We start from the raw sequence: 19,084 nt of genomic DNA, 5'->3' as shown, positions 1-19,084 counted from the left end.
GAGATACACTCTGAATTCTGTTTAATAAACAGTAACAATTCTACCTTGTTTATCATGTAGACTGTGAATCATTTCAAGGAAGTCATCTCATTAAACCTGGAATACTAACAATTTAAGATAAGCTTCTGCAAACACCTGGGGATAGATAGTTCAAAAAGTAAAGTAGATAAAATCAGCCCACCGATTTTTTTGCATGCTATTTTATAATGTAAATGCATATATTAAAGCACTCTCTTAAAATTGTTTGTTGGGGCCAACCCAGTGGCGAAGCGGTTAAGTTCGCACGTTCCGCTTCTCGGCAGCCCGGGGTTCGTTGGTTCGGATCCCGGGTGCAGACATGGCACTGCTTAGCAAAAGCCATGCTGTGGTAGGCGTCCCACGTACAAAACAGAGGAAGATGGACATGGATGTGAGCTCAGGGCCAGTCTTCCTCAGCAAAAAGAGGAAGATTGGCAGTCGTTAGCTCAGGGCTAATCTTCCTCAAAAAAAAAAAAAGTTTGTCATATTAAGAGGTTGTAATAAGTAAACTTAATAAAAGCAAGTACCTAAAATAATGGTTCTACAAAAACAACTGATAATTTGATAGTTTATTAATTTACTTCATATGTGGAACAGAATAATTTAAAATTTACACAACTAAGACTAAAAAAATTCAAATATTCATTAAGTGATAATGCTGTACACATTTAACAAAGTACATTATCTAACGTGCTCTTCATGTAACTTCAAATAAAGGCAAGTAGTGTGGTGTCTCCACTGTCATGTTGACAACATGAGAATCTCTAAAAAGATGAGATCTGTAACTGGCAGAAATGACAAGTTATGCAAATATTTTAATTGTACAAGATCTTTTGATGACAGAGAGACATAAGTTAAGGTGATTACAGTCAAGATATTGTTAATTTATATAAAACTAGTATAAATATTATAAACATGTTAAAATTAACCAAAATAGAAATTAAGTCTTATTTTACAGGGAATGACATAAAAAAAGGATCTGTCTACTTAGACACTTTATAGTTGACTTAACAGTTTTAAAATGTCATCTCATTTTTATTAGAGCAGAACTTTCTCTTAGTAAGTAAACACAATCTCATATCTTCAACACTGTCAAATCATTTCTTAATAAGCTCAGTTTCTCAATCACTACCTTCTTCTTTTTAGCAAATGGCCAACCCCAAATGGCTTCCAAGAATACCATATGCTTAATCGATCATAAGTACCAAACATTCATTAGAAGCCCACAAAAGTCTTAATCTGAAACAGGTACAAACATGTTAAGTTTTTTGCAAATGAGATGCTCTTATTAATATGACTATGAAGAACTTTTGGTCATCACTCAAAATCATAAAAATCCTAGGGATTTTGATAGCAAAACAATGGGTTGGTGCACTTAACATTTAAAAAAATCATTTTCTTACCATATTCTTCAACATGTTCAATGCATAACTTCACAAATTTTGGCACTGTGCCATTCTCTCTCTGACACAGATTAGCAAGATTAGATCCAAATACCTGATCTGAAAGAGATTCATTTTAAAAAATAAATCATCTGGCTAAAATTTACTTCACAAAATGGCTAAGCCATTCACAGTGCAACAGAAGCCATTCGGTGCATCCAGTCATTGTTTGCCATGACTTATGCCTTATATACAGTCAGCCCTGGGGGTCTAGTGGTTAAGATTCTCACCGCCAAGGGCCGGGCTCATTTCCCAGTCAGGGAACCACACCACTCGTCTGCTAGTTGTCATACTGTGGCAGCTGAGTGTTGCTGTGATGCAGAAAGCTATGCCACCCATGCATTTCAAACTTCAAATACCAGTAGGGCCACCCATGGTGGAGAGGTTTCAGCGGAGTTTTCAGCAGGTTTCAGACTAAAACAGACTGGGAAGGACCTGGCCACCCACTTCCAAAAAAAACTGGCCACGGAGACCCTATGAACAGCAGTGGAGCATTACCTGATGTCGGGCCGGAAGGGGAGAGGATGGTGCAAAGAGAGCACACAGGGTTCCACCCTGCTGTACACAGGGCGGCCTAGAGTCAGAATCAACTTGACGACCCTAAAAAATGCCTTGGATGATGTGCACTCTGCCCACCCCTTCCAACTTCATTTCAAACAATTTTCCTTCTTTACTAAATTCCATGCACACAGCAACTCCTTCTTGCCTGAGAGCCTTTTTACTTTCTACTCTTTTTGCAGAGATCAATATTCCTCCCAAATTAGCTCCTCCTCATCACTACTGGTCTCTGCTGTTATCTCCTTAAGAAACCCTCTCTGATCCTCCTATCTAAGGGAGCCCAATTCCAGCCACTCTATTTCATTACTATATTAAATTCTTCATAGTAGTCATCAGTGTTTTAAATTATCTCGTCCATCTCTCATTTTTATGTTAAGTTCATGAGGGCAGGGATCTTGTAATTCTTGAACACCAACAGGTATTTATAGCACCTAGGCTCATGCTTAGCACTTAGTAAATACTCGAATATTTTTTAAAGTATCAAAACAAGCATGTGCATTGCCCATCATGTGCTAACACTTGATTTCACAAAATATATTTCAAAGGTTGTTCCGTTAATCTTTCAACTCAACAGTTTTGAAATGCCACATTAGCTGTATTCAGGAAAACAAACAAGCAATATTTGAAGTGACGAATAACACCATAAAGTGGTAACACTTTATATTTCTCAGTGAAAAGGCCTGGCGAACAAATTAGCAGCAGTTTCTATTCAGTTATTTGTCATCAGGTTTTTTTGTTTTTTAAAAGGTTCTAAACTCAATATGCTAAATTCCTATGCATTATCTGGGAGTGCCTGTTTACAACTCCTGATGTTGCTAATTTGAATCACTTACTTAGCTGAACTCTTCCTGCAAGTTTTAAATATCTTTTTAATGAAATCTATTTGTGTATTTTAACTTAGATGCTTTGCCAACAGATGTTCCAGTGATGGTCTTTGTCAGAAACTTCATAATCAGAGACAGATATAACAAATGTTATATATTACACCTTTACCTATATCTGTTTACAAATAAACATCACTGTTTTGAATCATATATTAGAAAATTTTACCTCTGGAATTAAACACGCTTATAAGAACTAAATGTACATAAACGTATATGCAATTTTTAAGGAATACTTTAGGGGCCAGCCCCATGGCACAGCAATTAGGTTCGCATGTTCTGCTTCGGCAGCCTGGGGTTTACCGGTTTGGATCCCAGGTGCGGACATACACACTGCTTGTCAAGCCATGCTGTGGTAGGCGTCCCACATACAAAGTAGAAGAAGATGGGCATGGATGTTAGCTCAGGGCCAGTCTTCCTCAGAAAAAAGAGGAAGATTGGTGGCAGGTGTTAGCTCAGGGCTAATCTTCCTCAAAAAATAAAGAATACTCTATTAAGAAAAGATCCTGCTAGCGCATATGGTGCTTATAAATGAAATAAAAAACGTATAAAAATCAGGAAAAAATACCTTACACAGTCAAGCGCCACATAAAGATGTTTTGGTCAATGACAGACCATACACACGACAGTGGTCTCATAAGATTAGCACCATATGGCCTAGGTGTGCAGTAGGCTATCCCATCTACATTTATGTAAATCCAGTCTATGACGTTCAAACAACGACAAAATTGCCTAACAATGTGTTACTCGGAACATATTCCCATCAAGTGATGCATGACTGTACTAATCTTAAAATTACCTTGAGAACTGAAGGCAAATAATCAAGAATAATTGTTTGCTCAATATTTTTCTTCTTTCTACTATGTTAGTGATCATTTACTCAAAATTTCTTATGATTTGTGCATCTCAAAACTGAAAATCTTTATTATCACGTCTTCTAACAACTGTCACCCATCCCATCACATCCGTGCAGTTCCCTTGGTACAGGGTCTCTAAAATCTTACTTTGGTATTTACGTCTGTTCAATGCTTTAGTGAAACTCTTCAAGTGCATTAGAAAATCTATTTTAATTACTCAAATGTATTTTAATCACTGAACCTGATAGCTTTGTGAATAAATAATGAGAACATTTTTTACCATTTGTAAATTTTTCAGTTTTTAACTTAAAATGTCTTATTTCTGATTTTGGCCAAAGTTCATTATTATAAACATCACTTCTACCTACCTTTAATATAACCTTTTTCACGAACAGCTTGCAAAGTGGGGCGTCGTATAAGAAACTTCTTTAAGTTTTTCTTGGTTTTTTTCTGTTCTGAAGAATCTATGCTAGACACTTTCATGGCTTAAGACAGACAGATATTAATCACTTCATAAAATAAAAAACTTTCTGGATAGAAGTTTTTCCACCTAGCACTCAAAACATTAATCTCATATGTAAAAATTCCAGTTATAAATTCAATTATTCTATCTTTAATATGGTTTAAGAGTAACATGTGAAGAATCAAACTAACATAGACCCAATTTCAAAGTGATAGACCAAATGAAACACTTCATTTTTACCAATAAACACTGACCACAAGCTCTATCTTCTTTGGTGTATGTGCCAAGACATTCCTAAGTTATTCTAATTTATATTCATTATTTCATAAATGATACTACTTATCTTCTCTGACTCTCCATCAGTTTTACAAGGTAAAATGACGAGCAAAAAAAAAAACCGCATAAACTATAAACAAAAAAATCCCTATCCTTCCCATCCTTACTGACCTAGAAGTCTGGTTACAGATACAGATATAGATATAGATACAGATATCTCTCTGTCTCTCTATAGATCTACATATATATATCCATCACAATTATTTGTACTGTATGCTAACTGAGTCTCATCATAATTATCTGTACTCTGAGCTAAGAAAGGGACCACCTGGAAAATGTTCTCCATTGCCTTCAGTCCTGATTTCTTTTTCAGTTATAATAACAAAAGTTCAAAAAGTAAATTTCTTGAAAATAACTACTATATTTGAGGAAAGTCGAGAGCACAAACAATATATTAGTAAAGAATTAAAATAATAAAATTTTCATGTGTTTATATTGTTATATAATGATGACGTCAGTAATAGGCCTAAACTTCCTTAGAATGTGGGAGAACAAAAGTAAAACTGATTTTTTGATCATTCAGTTAATTTGAAGGCCAAAAAACTCTCAGTTAAATGCAGATTCATTAAAATAGATTTAACGAAGTTCAAAGTCATAGCTTAGGGCCTAGTTAAACAATGGACCTTCATTAGAAAATGCTATTCTTGGGGCTAGCCCAGTGGCGTAGTGGTTGAGTTCACGCACTCTGCTTTGGTGGCCCAGGGTTCGCTGGTTCGGATCCCAGACTTGGAGCTAACACACTGCTTATCAAGCCATGCTGTGGCAGGCATCCCGCATATAAAGTGGAGGAAGATGGGCATGCATGTTCACTCAGGGCCAGTCTTCCTTAGCAAAAAGAGGAGGATTGGTAGCAGATGTTAGCTCAGGGCTAATCTTCCTCAAAAAAAAAAAAGAAAAAGAAAAAGAAAAAGCTATTCTTAAAATTGCTGGCCTCAGCTCTGGTCCTTTGTGTAGATCTGGAGGGATGATGCGTGGACTTGCACAGGCACATCCTACTCCAGAGACAGCTGCCTAGTGTCCAGTGTGGAACTGAGGTACACAGCCTGTGACTTCTGACTTCTTATAGTATAAGATTCTATCTATAATCTCAAACAGTAATTGTATATTTTTAAATCAGTAAAGTTCAGCTTGCTGGAATCCTCAACAGAAGTGCATTCTAATATACTTTTTCTCTTGAAGTAGCACAGTTATCTTAAAATCAACACGACTTTAGGGATGCATGCGACGAGGTTAAGCATGACAGTGAGCTGACAAGCAGAGAGAAATGAAACACCGAGACTGCGCCTACTTAATCTCCTAACTTTCTCCCAACACTGCAGATTCTGCTCAACTTTTACAGATTTAAAATCTCCAAAAAGCCAAGAGAATAAGCTCACTCAAACCACTAACAAAACAGGGAGAGAATAACTTACAACGAAGTTTCTTGGGATCCTTCTGGTCCTTTTCTTTATCATGCTTTTCTATTCCTGGTGAATCTGGTGTCTCCTCTTCAATTGTTTCATCAGTTTCTACTGTCTGTTGGTTGGAGATTCCCAAACACATATTACTTTTGATATTACTTTAGATGTAACAGCATAATTCTCAGAATGATCAGTAATTGACCCTTCCAAATGATTTTAGAGAACCAATTAATATATAGTATGATTTAGATATTTGATGAATCTGTAATTCTTTTTTCCCCCTAGATGGCATTAACTGTGAATTTTCAAAAAGAAATAATTACTGGTAATTCACAGGATGATGGGTTTACACTGATGGTGAGGCTACCTTGTCTCATTTTGATCAACTACATATGAGTGATAGTAATAACAGTTAAAAGGTCAGGCTACACTCTGTGGTGACAGGACAGGATGAAGCTACATTCTAAGACAACAATCCAAGATAAAGCCACTAGCCACTGGCACCTTAATTCTTCATACCAACTATCTTTTTAAATTATGCTGTGTGTCAATAGTTAATCACTACTCAGAGACTCATGGGTGTTAGGAATTGAAAGAAACCCTAGAGGTTATCTGCAGCCTAACCAAGGTCACCTCTATAGGTTAAAAAACCAGACTAAGTTCTCAAAGCTAAAACCATCACTTCGCTTTTCACACTGAGGTCTTTACTCCACCAAGAATCTACTTTTACGTACAGTGTAAGGAAAGGTTCCAATTTCTTCTTGAATATCCAGTTGACCCTCACCATTTACTGACAAGGTTATTCCTCCTCACTTTTCTACAGTGCTGTATCTGACACAAAGTGATCAAAGGTACGTGGCTCTGTTTCTAGGTTCTTTATTCTGTTCCACAGGCCTGTCTGTCTATCCTGGTATGGACAGCACATTGTAGTAATTAATACAGCTTTATGAAGTCTTGACATAGGGTAGGGCAAGTCCTTCCACTTTCTTCTTCAGGAGTGTGTTGAATATTCTTAGCCCTTTGCATTTCTATATGAAATTTTAGAAAAAGCTTGACAAGTTCCACCAGAAAATCCACTAGGATTTTGAATGAGTCAAAAATCTCAAATATATAAATTTATAAATCTTTTAGAAGAACATTATTTCATTATTGAATCTTTTCATCCATAAACATGATATACTTATCATTTAATTAGGTTTTCTTCAACGTCTCCCAATAAAGTTTCACAATTTGCCCTGCAGAAGTCTTGCATATCTCTTGCTACATTTATTCCTCAGTATCTTTTGTCACTTTGTAAACAGAGCATATTTTGAAATTTCATAGTCAATAAGATGTTCCTCTCTCTTCATATTGCTTATTCCCTGATCCTACAGGCTTCAATCTAAAAAAAACCACTTTCTCACTTTCTCTGCAAAGTCTTCCTTGACCCCTACAACAGGTAGCCCTACTTAACCAGTGTTCGTATGGTAAGTCGTACATCCTTTGCCATCATAAAACTCGTCACGTTTCATCATATTAATTGTGCAGCTGTCTGTCTGCGGTCATCCTGTCTTTGGCTGTGAGCTCCGTGTAGGAAGGTGCAGCATCTGGTAGCATGCTGCACATCCCCAGTGCACGGGGCACTCACACATGTGTCAAATCAACGCAGCCATACTTGCTTTCAAGGAATAGCAAACAGATTACTGTGACCAGAGCTGAAAGCCCATAATGGGTAGAGCTGAAGGGACATTTGAAAAGATAGACTGAGCTCAGGTTGTTGAATTTTAATGGGAGTCACAGGAGGTTTCTGAGCAGGAGAGGATCATAAAATTGACATTAGGAAGTTTCATATAGCAATGGCATTAAGAATGGATTGGTGGGGGATGAGTGAAATAAGGAAGACTGTTTAAGAGGTTACTCTTAGTATAAACATATAAAGGCCCATCTATGCTTTCAGGGATAAACGGAAAGGAAGGGACAACATTCAGAAATATCATCCAATATTACAAACTGCAAAGGAAGAATACATGTATCCATTAGTGAATAATTTGCTAGAAGAGATAAAAATCGGGGAAGCAAGAGTCAGAGAATACTCATATTCCAAATCTGGGTGTTCTGAAACTGAGAGAATCATAAAATTTTGGAGCTTGAAAGGATAGTTGGAGACAATCAAATCCTATCTCTCTATTTTATAAGTGAAAAAACTAAGGCCAATTGAGGTAGAATATCTCAATAAGATCAAAAACCTTATTAATAATTAGGATTCACCTATAAAGTCTCTGAAGGACATCTCGACGTCTACTAAAGCCAGTAATTCCCAACTTTTTGGTCTCTGTTAGTTTAAGACCATAACACACTCCCATAAGTATTCATTTTTATTTTTGTTGCTAACATATGATCCCTAACCAGGAGCCGTGTCCCCATATGGTGAGGGGGTAAGAATATCGTCTAAAAAGTACAGCCCATAGTTGTTTATTACTGCTCTCACTAACACAGCTTCAGAGTACACATTTGAGGTTCTAGAACCTGTTTCCAACAAATTCTACTATTTCTAACTCATTCAGTCACTGAAGAAATACTGTGTACTAGCCACAGTTTGTCCCTTCTTGAACTATTTCTTGTTGGACAATGCCTCATGTGAACATTATTTTAAATCCACTGATAGCAAACATTATATACACGAGCATGTTAAGTCATTCACCAGCCCCTGCGAATTGCTAAACTGACCATCTCTGTCAAGACATACACTAAAGAAGTTATTAACACATAAATTAGAAATTAGATAGGCAACAACCATTTGGAAAGCCAAAAAGAAAAACAGCTCTAAGTGAAAAAAATTTATTTAAGCCAAACACATACCTGATTATTGATAGTACTACTAAGAACTTTAAACCAATCATTAATAACAGTGTCATTATCAGACTGAATTAGCAGTTCTGTTCCTTGACGGGTTTTCAGCTTTAGAGAAAAGGAGGGAAAAAAACAAAAGAGTATGGTTAGAGCTTTCAACCAAATAAATGAATACATCTAATTCAAAGTCTACAAAACCACCAGCAGAAGACTAGATGTTATATTAAGTGACGAAAGGTCAAAGTACTACATACTGAGGGAATAGCTTTTATTTTAGTATAAAATAATACCAGCTAAATTATTTTTATAAAACATGAAGTTTTTCTCACAAATTCTCAATAAAAATCTAATAATTGAGGGTTCCTGGGCCAGCCCTGGTGGCCTCGTGGTTAAGTTTGGCATGCTGCACTTCAGCAGCCTGGGTTTGGTTCCCAGGTGCAGACCTACACCACTCATCTCTCAGTGGCCATGCTGTGATGGCATCCCACATAGAAAACAGAGGAAGACTGCACAGACATTAGCTCAGAGACAATCTTCCTCAAGTGAAAAAGAGGAAGACTGACAACAGAGCCTAGCTCAGGGCCAATCCTCCTCACCAAAAAAAAATAAATAAAATAAGTTCAAGTATCAAAGCTGTGCATTTTAAGTTAGAACTGAAACATGATTCATTTGTAAGGAAATAAAATCTATGATATTTTACATAAATCTGACAAATTTTTTTCTCTCTTGTTAAAAGATAAATGTAGAAAATGAATATACGAAGAGTTAGAACTTTCATTATTTCCCACTTAATAGGCAAATATAATGGCTTAGTACAAAGAGAGAGCACAGACAATAAATGTCACACTCCTTCTGGGCAGAAACATTACTAAATTAAGTGTCAGATCACGAACTAACTTAAGATACCAGGTATTAGAAACTCATGTGTCGCTTAACAATGAGGATACATTCTGAGACATGCGTCCTTAGGTGATCCCATCATAGAGTGACATACACAAACCTCGACGGTACGGCCCACGACACACCTAGCCTATCTGGTACTAATCTTATGGGACCACCATCATATACGCGGTCTGTCACTGACTGAAATGTCGTTATGTGGCATGTGACTATATACGAAGGCAATAACCAACTTGTGCATAATCTCTTTGGTTCAAAGTTTCTTACACTTGATTGAGGATGACTTTTGAGGTAGCAGGAGAAAGCATTCCTCCTATTTTCTGGTTGGTAACTGATTTATTTTTTCCCTAGAGGAACATATGGCAATGTTTCCCAAACAACATTCTGAGACATATGCCTCAAAAACAGTTCCCAAAGTAATGTTTAAAAAGGTATTCCTCAAAAAATAAGTAAAAAAAACCAGTTATGTGGTATTAATTTGGGAAATACTGGGTTGAAGAAAGTTAAACGAGATTCTCTCCTTCAAGACTTCTCAGGGCTTTGATATTCCAGGGCACGCTGAGATTTTCCTAAGAAAGGAACAAAATATACACCATTTCCCAAATTTATTTGATCATGGAATCCTTTTCATTTTGGAATCTCTTATTGAAACTGCAAGGCTAATTCAGGAAAACAGTAATTCCCTTCTTGCATTTCTATCTAGAGAGTGGGTCACACCAATCAACCAACATTGAATATTCACTGCACATAAGATACTCTGTTAGAGGTTCTTACTTAAGGAGAAATACAGTCTCTCTGCTTAAAAAAAAAAACAAAAAAGATTTTTAATCATCTAGTGGGGGAGAATAATTTACAGATGAAGATAACCCAAGGTACACTAAAATAAGTGCTATTTTTAAAAGCGTAAACAAAGAAGCATCAACGCCGTGGTAACATTTCTCACAGGTCTTGGGAGATACGTAGCATCCAACAAGCAGAGACTGGCATGAGTTGGTACTCAAGGCAGAATAATAAAGAGTAAAAATCACAGAGGCGGGAGAACCTGGGTTCCGCCTGGAAAATAGCAACCAATCCAACCTGCAGAGATAAGACAGGGGAAGACTGAGACGTGAGCCTATGAGGCTACAAGGAAGGCTGAGATTTGGAAGACTGTTCACAAAGACAGGCTCAAAATTCCTCTGATCTCTGTATACACACCCTTCTGCCATGTGACTTTGCTGTTCCTCCATCAACAGGTGGACTCTAGTTCCCCACAACCCTGAATACTTGGCCAGCCTCTGACTTGCTTTAACCAACAGAATGCACTGATGTGAGACTTCTAAACCAAGACCTCAAAAAGCCTTGCAGCTTCCACTTCTGCCCTTTTAGAACCCCGACTCCACCATGTGGAAAAGCCTGGGGCAGCCTTCTTGAGATTGAAAGCTCCTGTGGAGAAAAAAGCCTAGTAAACAGCTGGCACCAACACCAGACACGTGAACTAGACTATCCAGCCCCAGTCAAGCCATGAGATGACTGAAGCCTCACGAATGGTCCCTGGGAAGATCAGAAGAACCACTGGGCTCAGCACAGGCCAAATTGAGCAAACAAAATGGTTCTTTTCTTAAGATACTAAATCTTGGGGTGGCCTCAAACGCAGCAATAAATAACTGATAGAAAATGATCTATTACTGTGGAGAGTTTTTAATGACAAAAGGGAAAGATTTTAATTTATTTTTTAATATCTGATTGGAGGTAAAGGAAACCATACCCCTTTTAGAGTTGCTGGGGAAAGGCAAGATTTGTACAACAAAGGCTTGTAATATATTCTCTGAGAGCCAATAATTTATGCAAATGAAGCCTAAATCTCTGCACCAGCTTTTATGTTTTTGCTGAGGAAGACTGGCCCTGAGCTAACATCTGTGCCAATCTTCCTCTATTTTATATGTGGGACACCACTACAGCATGGCTTGATGAGCAATGTGTGGGTATGTGCCTGGGATCCGAATCTGTGAACCCCAGGCTGCCAAAGCCAAGCGCATGAACTCAACCAGTATGCAGCTGGGCTGGCCCCTACACCACTTTTTTTTCCCTTAAATTATGATACAAACTGATTTGATGACCAACTTTGCCTTAACTAGTCACATTGAAAGACTATGGCCCAAAATAACTCAAAAGAACATCCAAGGGCCAGCCCAGTGGTGCAGCAGTTAAGTTCGCATGTTCAGCTTCGGCAGCCTGGGGTTCACACGGTTCAGATCCTGTGTGTAGACCTGCACACTGTTCGTCAAGCTATGCTGTGGCAGGCATCCTACATATAAAGTAGAGGAAGATGGGCACAGATGTCAGCTCAGAGCCAGTCTTCCTCAGCAAAAAATGAGGATTGGTGGCAGATGTTAGCTCAGGGCTAATCTTCCTCCAAAAAAAAAGAACATCTAATTACTACAGTTGAGGATGTGAATTATCCTTAGAAAAAAATTTATTACCTCAAATACATTCTTTTTGCTGGATTTATCCTTTGCAGCCATCTCAATCGTCGCCCCCTTCAGGTCCACGGTGAACTCGGGTTTAGACTGATTACTCCCAAACTTCATTTGAGAAAAAAGAAAACATCTTTATGCGATATTCATGTACATGTGTGTATTCAAAAAGAATTAAGACCAATTTTATATTATTAACAATAAATCAAAAGGTAATTATCTCAAATTCTTCTTCTCTTTCTATATCATAAAATAATTCCTACTTTAAAATTGAAAAATGTCTATAGAACACAAATAGGAAATAAAATGGCTCAACTTCCATGATAATAAAAAAAAAACAAAAACAAAGCCACACTAAAATCTTTTTTCATCCATCAGTGTAGAATAAAAAATCCAAAGTTTGATGAAAAACTATATTAGTGAGGCTATAAAGTCACAGGTTCTCATACGCAAGTGGGGTATAAGTTTGGAACAACTCCTAAAGTGGAAAAACTGGTAATATCATATTTGCAAATTTACAAACACATCTATCCTTTGCCTTAGCAATTTCATTTCTTGGAATTTATCCTAGACTATATATGACTATATGAAATGAGGTGTTCAGAAAGGTAAGGCAATATTCTTATATATGTATAAAAAATATATCTGGCAGATATCAAATGCTCTCCACCTAATAAACATTCTCTAGACTTGATTTTGGGCTTTCAAGAGTTATTTCTTTATCAACTATCTATGTTGTCAACAACTAACAATTTGTAAAAACAGAAAACTGTAAGCCCCATGATCTTTTATTTAGCCTTTGTTAGAAATTATAACCAGAGCCAGATGCTATAAAGCCTCAGCAATTGGAACTGTGGAAAGAATAGGAAGCCAGTTAACATGGGTGGTTCGAAAAGAAAAAGCACTTAGCTAGCTATATTTTGTTAACCAGATAAGGAAAAGATTGGCAAATAGCAGAAAATTTACGTTAAATATAGACTTACTCTGTTTCTTGCCATCATTAAATTTTTGTTTGGCATGTTAACTAAGAATAGAAAATCGCATTCCTATGTTATTGAAAGGTTTAGAGGTTTTAAAATCTTTAAGGGTTGATTAATTGTAATCTTAAGGTCATAAAGATTTGTTACGGGAAATTTCATTTGCTAAATTAGTTTCAAGCCAAATTATGTTTGTCATTGGAAGAGGATCTTACACGCCAACCTTGTGGTAATTTATTCACTATTCATAATGTCAATGATTACTTAGTAGCTTCACATTTAATAAATGGTTCAACTTCATCTGTTCCCTTTTACTTTATCTTTGGAGCTAGCAACGTGGACTTAAACAATGTACTTACTTTAACAAAATAAAATTTAGGACATTATATGGAATTTACTAGTGGAATCATAATAAAAATCACAATAAAATTTTAACTATTCTACAAAGTCTTGGCCTTCTCAAGTATCTTTTGTCAGTCAAAAGACGTTTAATTAAAACCATAAAGCTACAATGGGCACAGATAACTTTCTGAGCAAAAATGCTCTCTCTCAAAAGTCATAAAATTTAAATGTACCCATTTAATAACATGATAAAAATCAATTTAACTTGTTGTCGTTACAAGCTCTGTAGATGGTTAACCATAAGCTAAGATACTAGTAACTAACCGAATAAGATAGAGCAACTGACATGACACGGCATGCTAGAGAAAGGCATTCAATATGGTTGGCAAAATTGTGTGTGTGTTATTCACTCTTTTTCAAAATCTAGCCCCACTTTCTCTACTGTAATCATCCCTCCAATGTATTCATGACAAGAAAACAGAATCTTGTAGCGCAGGGCGTGCAAGAAGAACACAGCGACAGCTGAAACCGGATCAGATTTTACAGACGCAACAGCAGGCTGACGACTGACAGAATTGTTCCAAGAAAAAAGCAGCAAAAGCAAGAGCTCAGAGACTGAGCCCTGTCGGCAGAATGACTTGATGGAAAAAGGGAAGAACATGACGATGTCATAACAATGCACAAGGGCAAAATGACACACGAAAGAAAAACATAATGGAATCAGATAGGACAAAAATACAATTCTACAAGGTGACACAACACAGCAAAGCTAAACTTCCAAATATTTTTGCAAAGGCCCTAAATTTATTTCAGACTATTCTGTGACTTTGTTGTTACGTAAATTTTCGTTTTAAAGATGAATGCTGTGTAGAACATTATACATCAAACACACCTGTCTTAGCCTATATTCACAACAGATGACTCGATGGATAACAGAGGTAAGTCACTTCTGGCCTTCTGCCATCTTGTTCAGCCCCCTTTCAGAAATTCCTGAGCTTCCTCCTCGTGACCTGTTGGGCAATATCCTCTGATACCCCTTTCTAAGTCTTCTCTTGCGAGTAGCCCTAACATCCAGCTTGTCTCTCCTTTCCTCTAGGATAGTGGTTCTCAACTAGAGGCCATTTTGTCCCATAGGGGACATCTGGCAACATCTGGACACATTTCTAGTCCTCACAACTGGATGGTGCTACTGTCATCTGCTAACACCCCACATAATGCATAGGACAGCCCCCACAACACACAATTATCTGATCCAGAAAAGTAACTATTTTTAGAAACTTGAAATCATGTATAAACAAATTTTAATCACTACCGATATGTGTGGGGTAATTTTCAAAATACTCAAGGAATATGATGAATGATATCTGAGAGGAACATGATGTATGTCACACAGAATTGTAACTGCGCACTTGTTGATCCTCCTCATTACAATGTAAGCTATGAAGACAGGGACCATGTTATTTATTTCTAAACTCCCAAGCCTGACACAATGCCCAGAACACAGCAGGCTTTTTATATTTTTCTTGTTGAACAAATGAGATGAAATGAGGTAAGAAAAAAACAAGTATAATTTACACTATTGATATAACAATCCAGTGGATAATTAATATTTTCCAGAAAACAACTGGAATGTATCTATCCTTAAGAAGAAGGAAAGACTCACTGGATTTTTGGATTAAACAGCATCTATGCAAAATTTATCTTATACAGTGGAGCTGCATAAGTACAATTTATTTACTCAATTTTAACTGTTCATGGAACCAAAAACAAATACAAAGCATAAATGATTTTAAAAAAACAGAACTTCAGACAGTATGGGTGATCTTGCTCAGCACTCCATCAATGAGCATACACCCTTGAGTGAGTATAAGATTTGAACAGAGTATTGCCTCAAGTGGATCTTGGTAGGTTTTTGCATTAAGTGTGAATCTAATTTTTAAAGAATCAGTTCTATAACATGGCCCCTTAACATAAACCATCCAAACTCAACTGAAGGAAAAGCAATCTGTTCCAACATCAAAGGAAAAATCTGGCTCTGCTAGAGACCAACTTCTAACAGAATCTTGCAAAGAGGTACTCAAGGGCAATTTTCACTATAGGCGATTTTTCGTTTTCAGCTTGTATGCTAGCCTTAGAATCTCGTCCTCAGGAAGATGTGATTTCAACATATAAATAGGACACATTTTACCTTCAATAGATCTAGTTGGTGACCGAGCAGAGAAATAAAGCTAAGATTCTTTCAACTCCTTTTTGAACAACCCTAATTACAGAGTTAATTAAGAAGCATCTTGCATATTCACCAATTTTTAATATTTATGAATGTTGTATGAATATGCCAAAATACATCATCCACATACACTTGCTTTTACTTAGGCCATTTAAATTAGTTTCCATTCCCTTAATATGTGTTATATATGGGAAGAAAAAGCAAGACCGTCTGAGATTTTTTTAATTTTCCATAAAATAAAAACTAAGAATTGACTACATAACCAAGCATTTTATCATATCTTATGAATCATTTAATATATTGTATTAAATGAAATAAAATTTCATTTAAAGGCAAAAATTTGAACAGGAAATCCCTAAAGTTAAAAATTCATTAAGACTTCTACAATTCCAAAATTGGCTAGCTCGGTGAATTTTAAACTGCTTCTGCTATTGCCACATGTAATACAGTAATACAACTTTAGCTGACAAATAGAAATACCTCACACTCTTTGTCAGGATGAGTTTTAATTGTGAGTTCTAAATTATGTATGGTCTTCAAGAGGATAAACCTTAAATAAAATGCAATCAGCCTGTACTAATGATTCGACGCTGAGGTATTAATTTAACATCTTTACATTTTAAAGGAAAGTTTTCATTTTCCTTAAATTACATACAGATCTGCCTGTCTAAATGATGCCTCGCTTACCACAATGCTCTACCTGCTTGCTTTATCTGGACACACCACAACCTTCAACTTTAACTATCAGTAATTAGCAAATAAATGAACATTATCCAGCTTTTTTCAGGTACTATTTATTACTTATTAATCTCTAATTGTGTCTCCATTCCTTTTCTTTCATTCATTTCCTTCAATCAATTTCAAATAAAAGCTGAGACACAAGTAGGAAGAAGAAATAATTGCACAGTCTTCTAGAAATGCATTAACACAAAAAAGTACCATACGCTTTACCTCAGGGGAAGAAGGAGAAAGACATAATTATCAATTTACTTTAAGATAAGTCAAACCAAACTTTCAATCTTTTACTATGGAAAGCGTATCACAGATCAGTTTCACTGTACTGGCTGCACAGATTGCAAATCAGAGGTCAGTGAAGCAAAACAGAAGGAATGTTCTACAATGTTCGAAACCATGCTTAATCCAGCAGAGTTTCACGTTGCCATAGCAGAGTATTTGAGGACTAACATGCCCTGTGGTGTTCCTGCTTCAGAACAACGTTACAAGGCTGCATTATAGGTGTAGATAACTAAAATTTTCTTGAATTTTATAAATGGACTTCTCTTTCATCAAGGTCCACAGGTCCTGTTAATTTTAAAGCAACTTAGTAATTGTAAGAAAATACTGGTTAAAATAGGATACAAAGCAGACTAAAGACATTAATTTTATTTTAAATTTTATTTAAGCATTGATACTTCCAACTCAATTACTAAACATTTCTGGAATCCACACGATGGACTCTGGAGCCAAGTGCTACCCAGGTCTGCCACTTAGCAGCTATAAGACCCTGAGCAGGTTACTTAACTGTTTTATACGTCATCTTCTCATCTCCAACAGGGGGAGAGGAGATGATAAACAGTAGCTATCCCAGAGTTAAGAGGACAATATATACATAATCCTCTGTACTTAGAACAGTACCTAATACATATCAAATATTCAAAAAGTGTTAGCTGTTATATCACAAATCAAAATTTTTAGTATTTGTATTACAAATAACCGAGGAGTAATGATAGTAAACACTCAACTATACAAAAAGCTTCAAAATTCCACAAGTAACGGTGACATTTCTTTTCGTTCTAAAAGCTGGCTGACATTGTATGCGAATACGGACACCTGAATCACTGACTGGTCTCCAAGAGTCAGACCACATTTCAAGGTGGGGCTTGACACATTACTGCTCATTTTCTCACTGAATATCTGCAACAGCCAAGTCAAAGGCACAGGAAAGCTCTAACACACTGAAGACGGACCAAGAAATTTATTTGTTCTATGACACCCAAGTAGTAAGCCCAACTCTTCAGCTCAATGGATAAAATTTGTTGATTTTAATAATACAACTAATCAGACTATGCTAAGTAGCCCTCTTTTTTGTCTTCTGAGTCTAAATACATCTTTAAGAAAACTTCATTTACTTTTATTTGCACGTCAGATGTAGCTGGAAGGACTCTCTAATACTTCGTGAAATTCAGACACAATACCATCCACACAATTTAAATGTATAAATACAGCCTCCAAAGAGAAGAAACACTTACCCAACTTGAGCTACTTCCTTGAGTTTTGGTAAAGAGTAAAGATGAACCCTGCAGCACGGCCCAAGAAGACAACCAATTTTTCCTGGAATTATAAAGATGACCAATTAAAGCCCCAGTATCCAGTTTTTCCAACCAAATTTTAAAAATTAAAACCTACCAGCTGTCCCAATATTGTCTACAATTTATACTCATTACTGACATTCTAACTGTTTTTATTAGGGATAAAATGCTAATAGAAATTACAATCAGTTTATGGTCCGAATCTGACCATAAAGGCCCCAAAACAAATGAGGTTCATTAAAGATACAAGTTATTGGAGTAACTATATCTAATTATGTTCACATGGGATTAATCCAGCACATCTGTGATCCAGGGTATGAATTTATTTTAAAGTCACATGAACTGAACACTGTATTTTGCAAGAATTCTTATCCACAATTAAAAATTAGACAAACATGCTTACCTTACCCAATTCTTTACAGACACAGATTGTTTTATATTTCTTGGTTATCTTCCTTCCCCTAATAAGGCTACACTAGGTAAGCAGTTGATACTAGGTACATTATAAGTATACAATAAACTACATATTGACTGACCGCTGAGGTTACTATTACTAAGATGAGGTTTTTAAAAAAATTTACCTAAATTACAAAATCAATACACATATATATATCAAAACTCTAAATACAGAAATGTATAAAGGAAAAGGCCCCCATTTATTCTCCTTCAATCCACACTCCAGAGGTAACCAATGTTTAGCCTGTAAGGGAATTCAATTGCTGGCAAGTTAAAATGAATGTCAAGTACGTCTACTACAGTAATTTATTAAGGCTTACCTTACATCCAAACATACGGCCAGTTTTGTGAAAACTCTAGGCACTCAAAAAGGGATGTATTCTCTATGTTCAGGATGTAGCATTCAGTATCTATCACTTAGACCTACTTTTTTTATTTTGTTACTTTTTATGTCTACCTGAACTTCATGAATTAAGAAAAGTGGAATAAAGTTTACTACTACTACTGAGTTTCTATCTATTTTCCTTTTATTTTCTGCTGTTTTTGCTTATGGCTGTTAACACTACTTACTTGGTGAGTGGGTATACTTAATGAGCAGATCTTCCTTGTGGATTCATCCACAGTGCTTCATCA

At 36.3% G+C, this 19,084-nt stretch overlaps 1 protein-coding gene across 16 annotated transcripts in view; it reads right to left on the bottom strand.

Annotated features, from left to right (window-relative positions):
- The window catches only part of ARHGAP12 (Rho GTPase activating protein 12), a 118,194-nt gene that overhangs the window by 4,686 nt on the left and 94,424 nt on the right, over nt 1-19,084 (bottom strand). For all 16 annotated transcript variants that reach the window (XM_044761920.2, XM_044761918.2, XM_070501333.1 and 13 more), the window contains 6 exons: nt 17,936-18,017; nt 12,147-12,248; nt 8,794-8,892; nt 5,968-6,070; nt 4,125-4,241; nt 1,422-1,520 (listed from right to left, as the gene is read on the bottom strand). In XM_044761920.2, coding sequence (XP_044617855.1) covers nt 1,422-1,520; nt 4,125-4,241; nt 5,968-6,070; nt 8,794-8,892; nt 12,147-12,248; nt 17,936-18,017 — 602 coding nt within the window. The remainder of the gene's footprint in view (nt 1-1,421; nt 1,521-4,124; nt 4,242-5,967; nt 6,071-8,793; nt 8,893-12,146; nt 12,249-17,935; nt 18,018-19,084) is intronic.

The sequence above is a fragment of the Equus asinus genome, chromosome 29 (assembly GCF_041296235.1).
Source record: "Equus asinus isolate D_3611 breed Donkey chromosome 29, EquAss-T2T_v2, whole genome shotgun sequence".
NCBI classification, from domain to species: Eukaryota; Metazoa; Chordata; class Mammalia; order Perissodactyla; family Equidae; genus Equus; species Equus asinus.
This window is presented reverse-complemented; position numbering and strand designations above follow the sequence as displayed.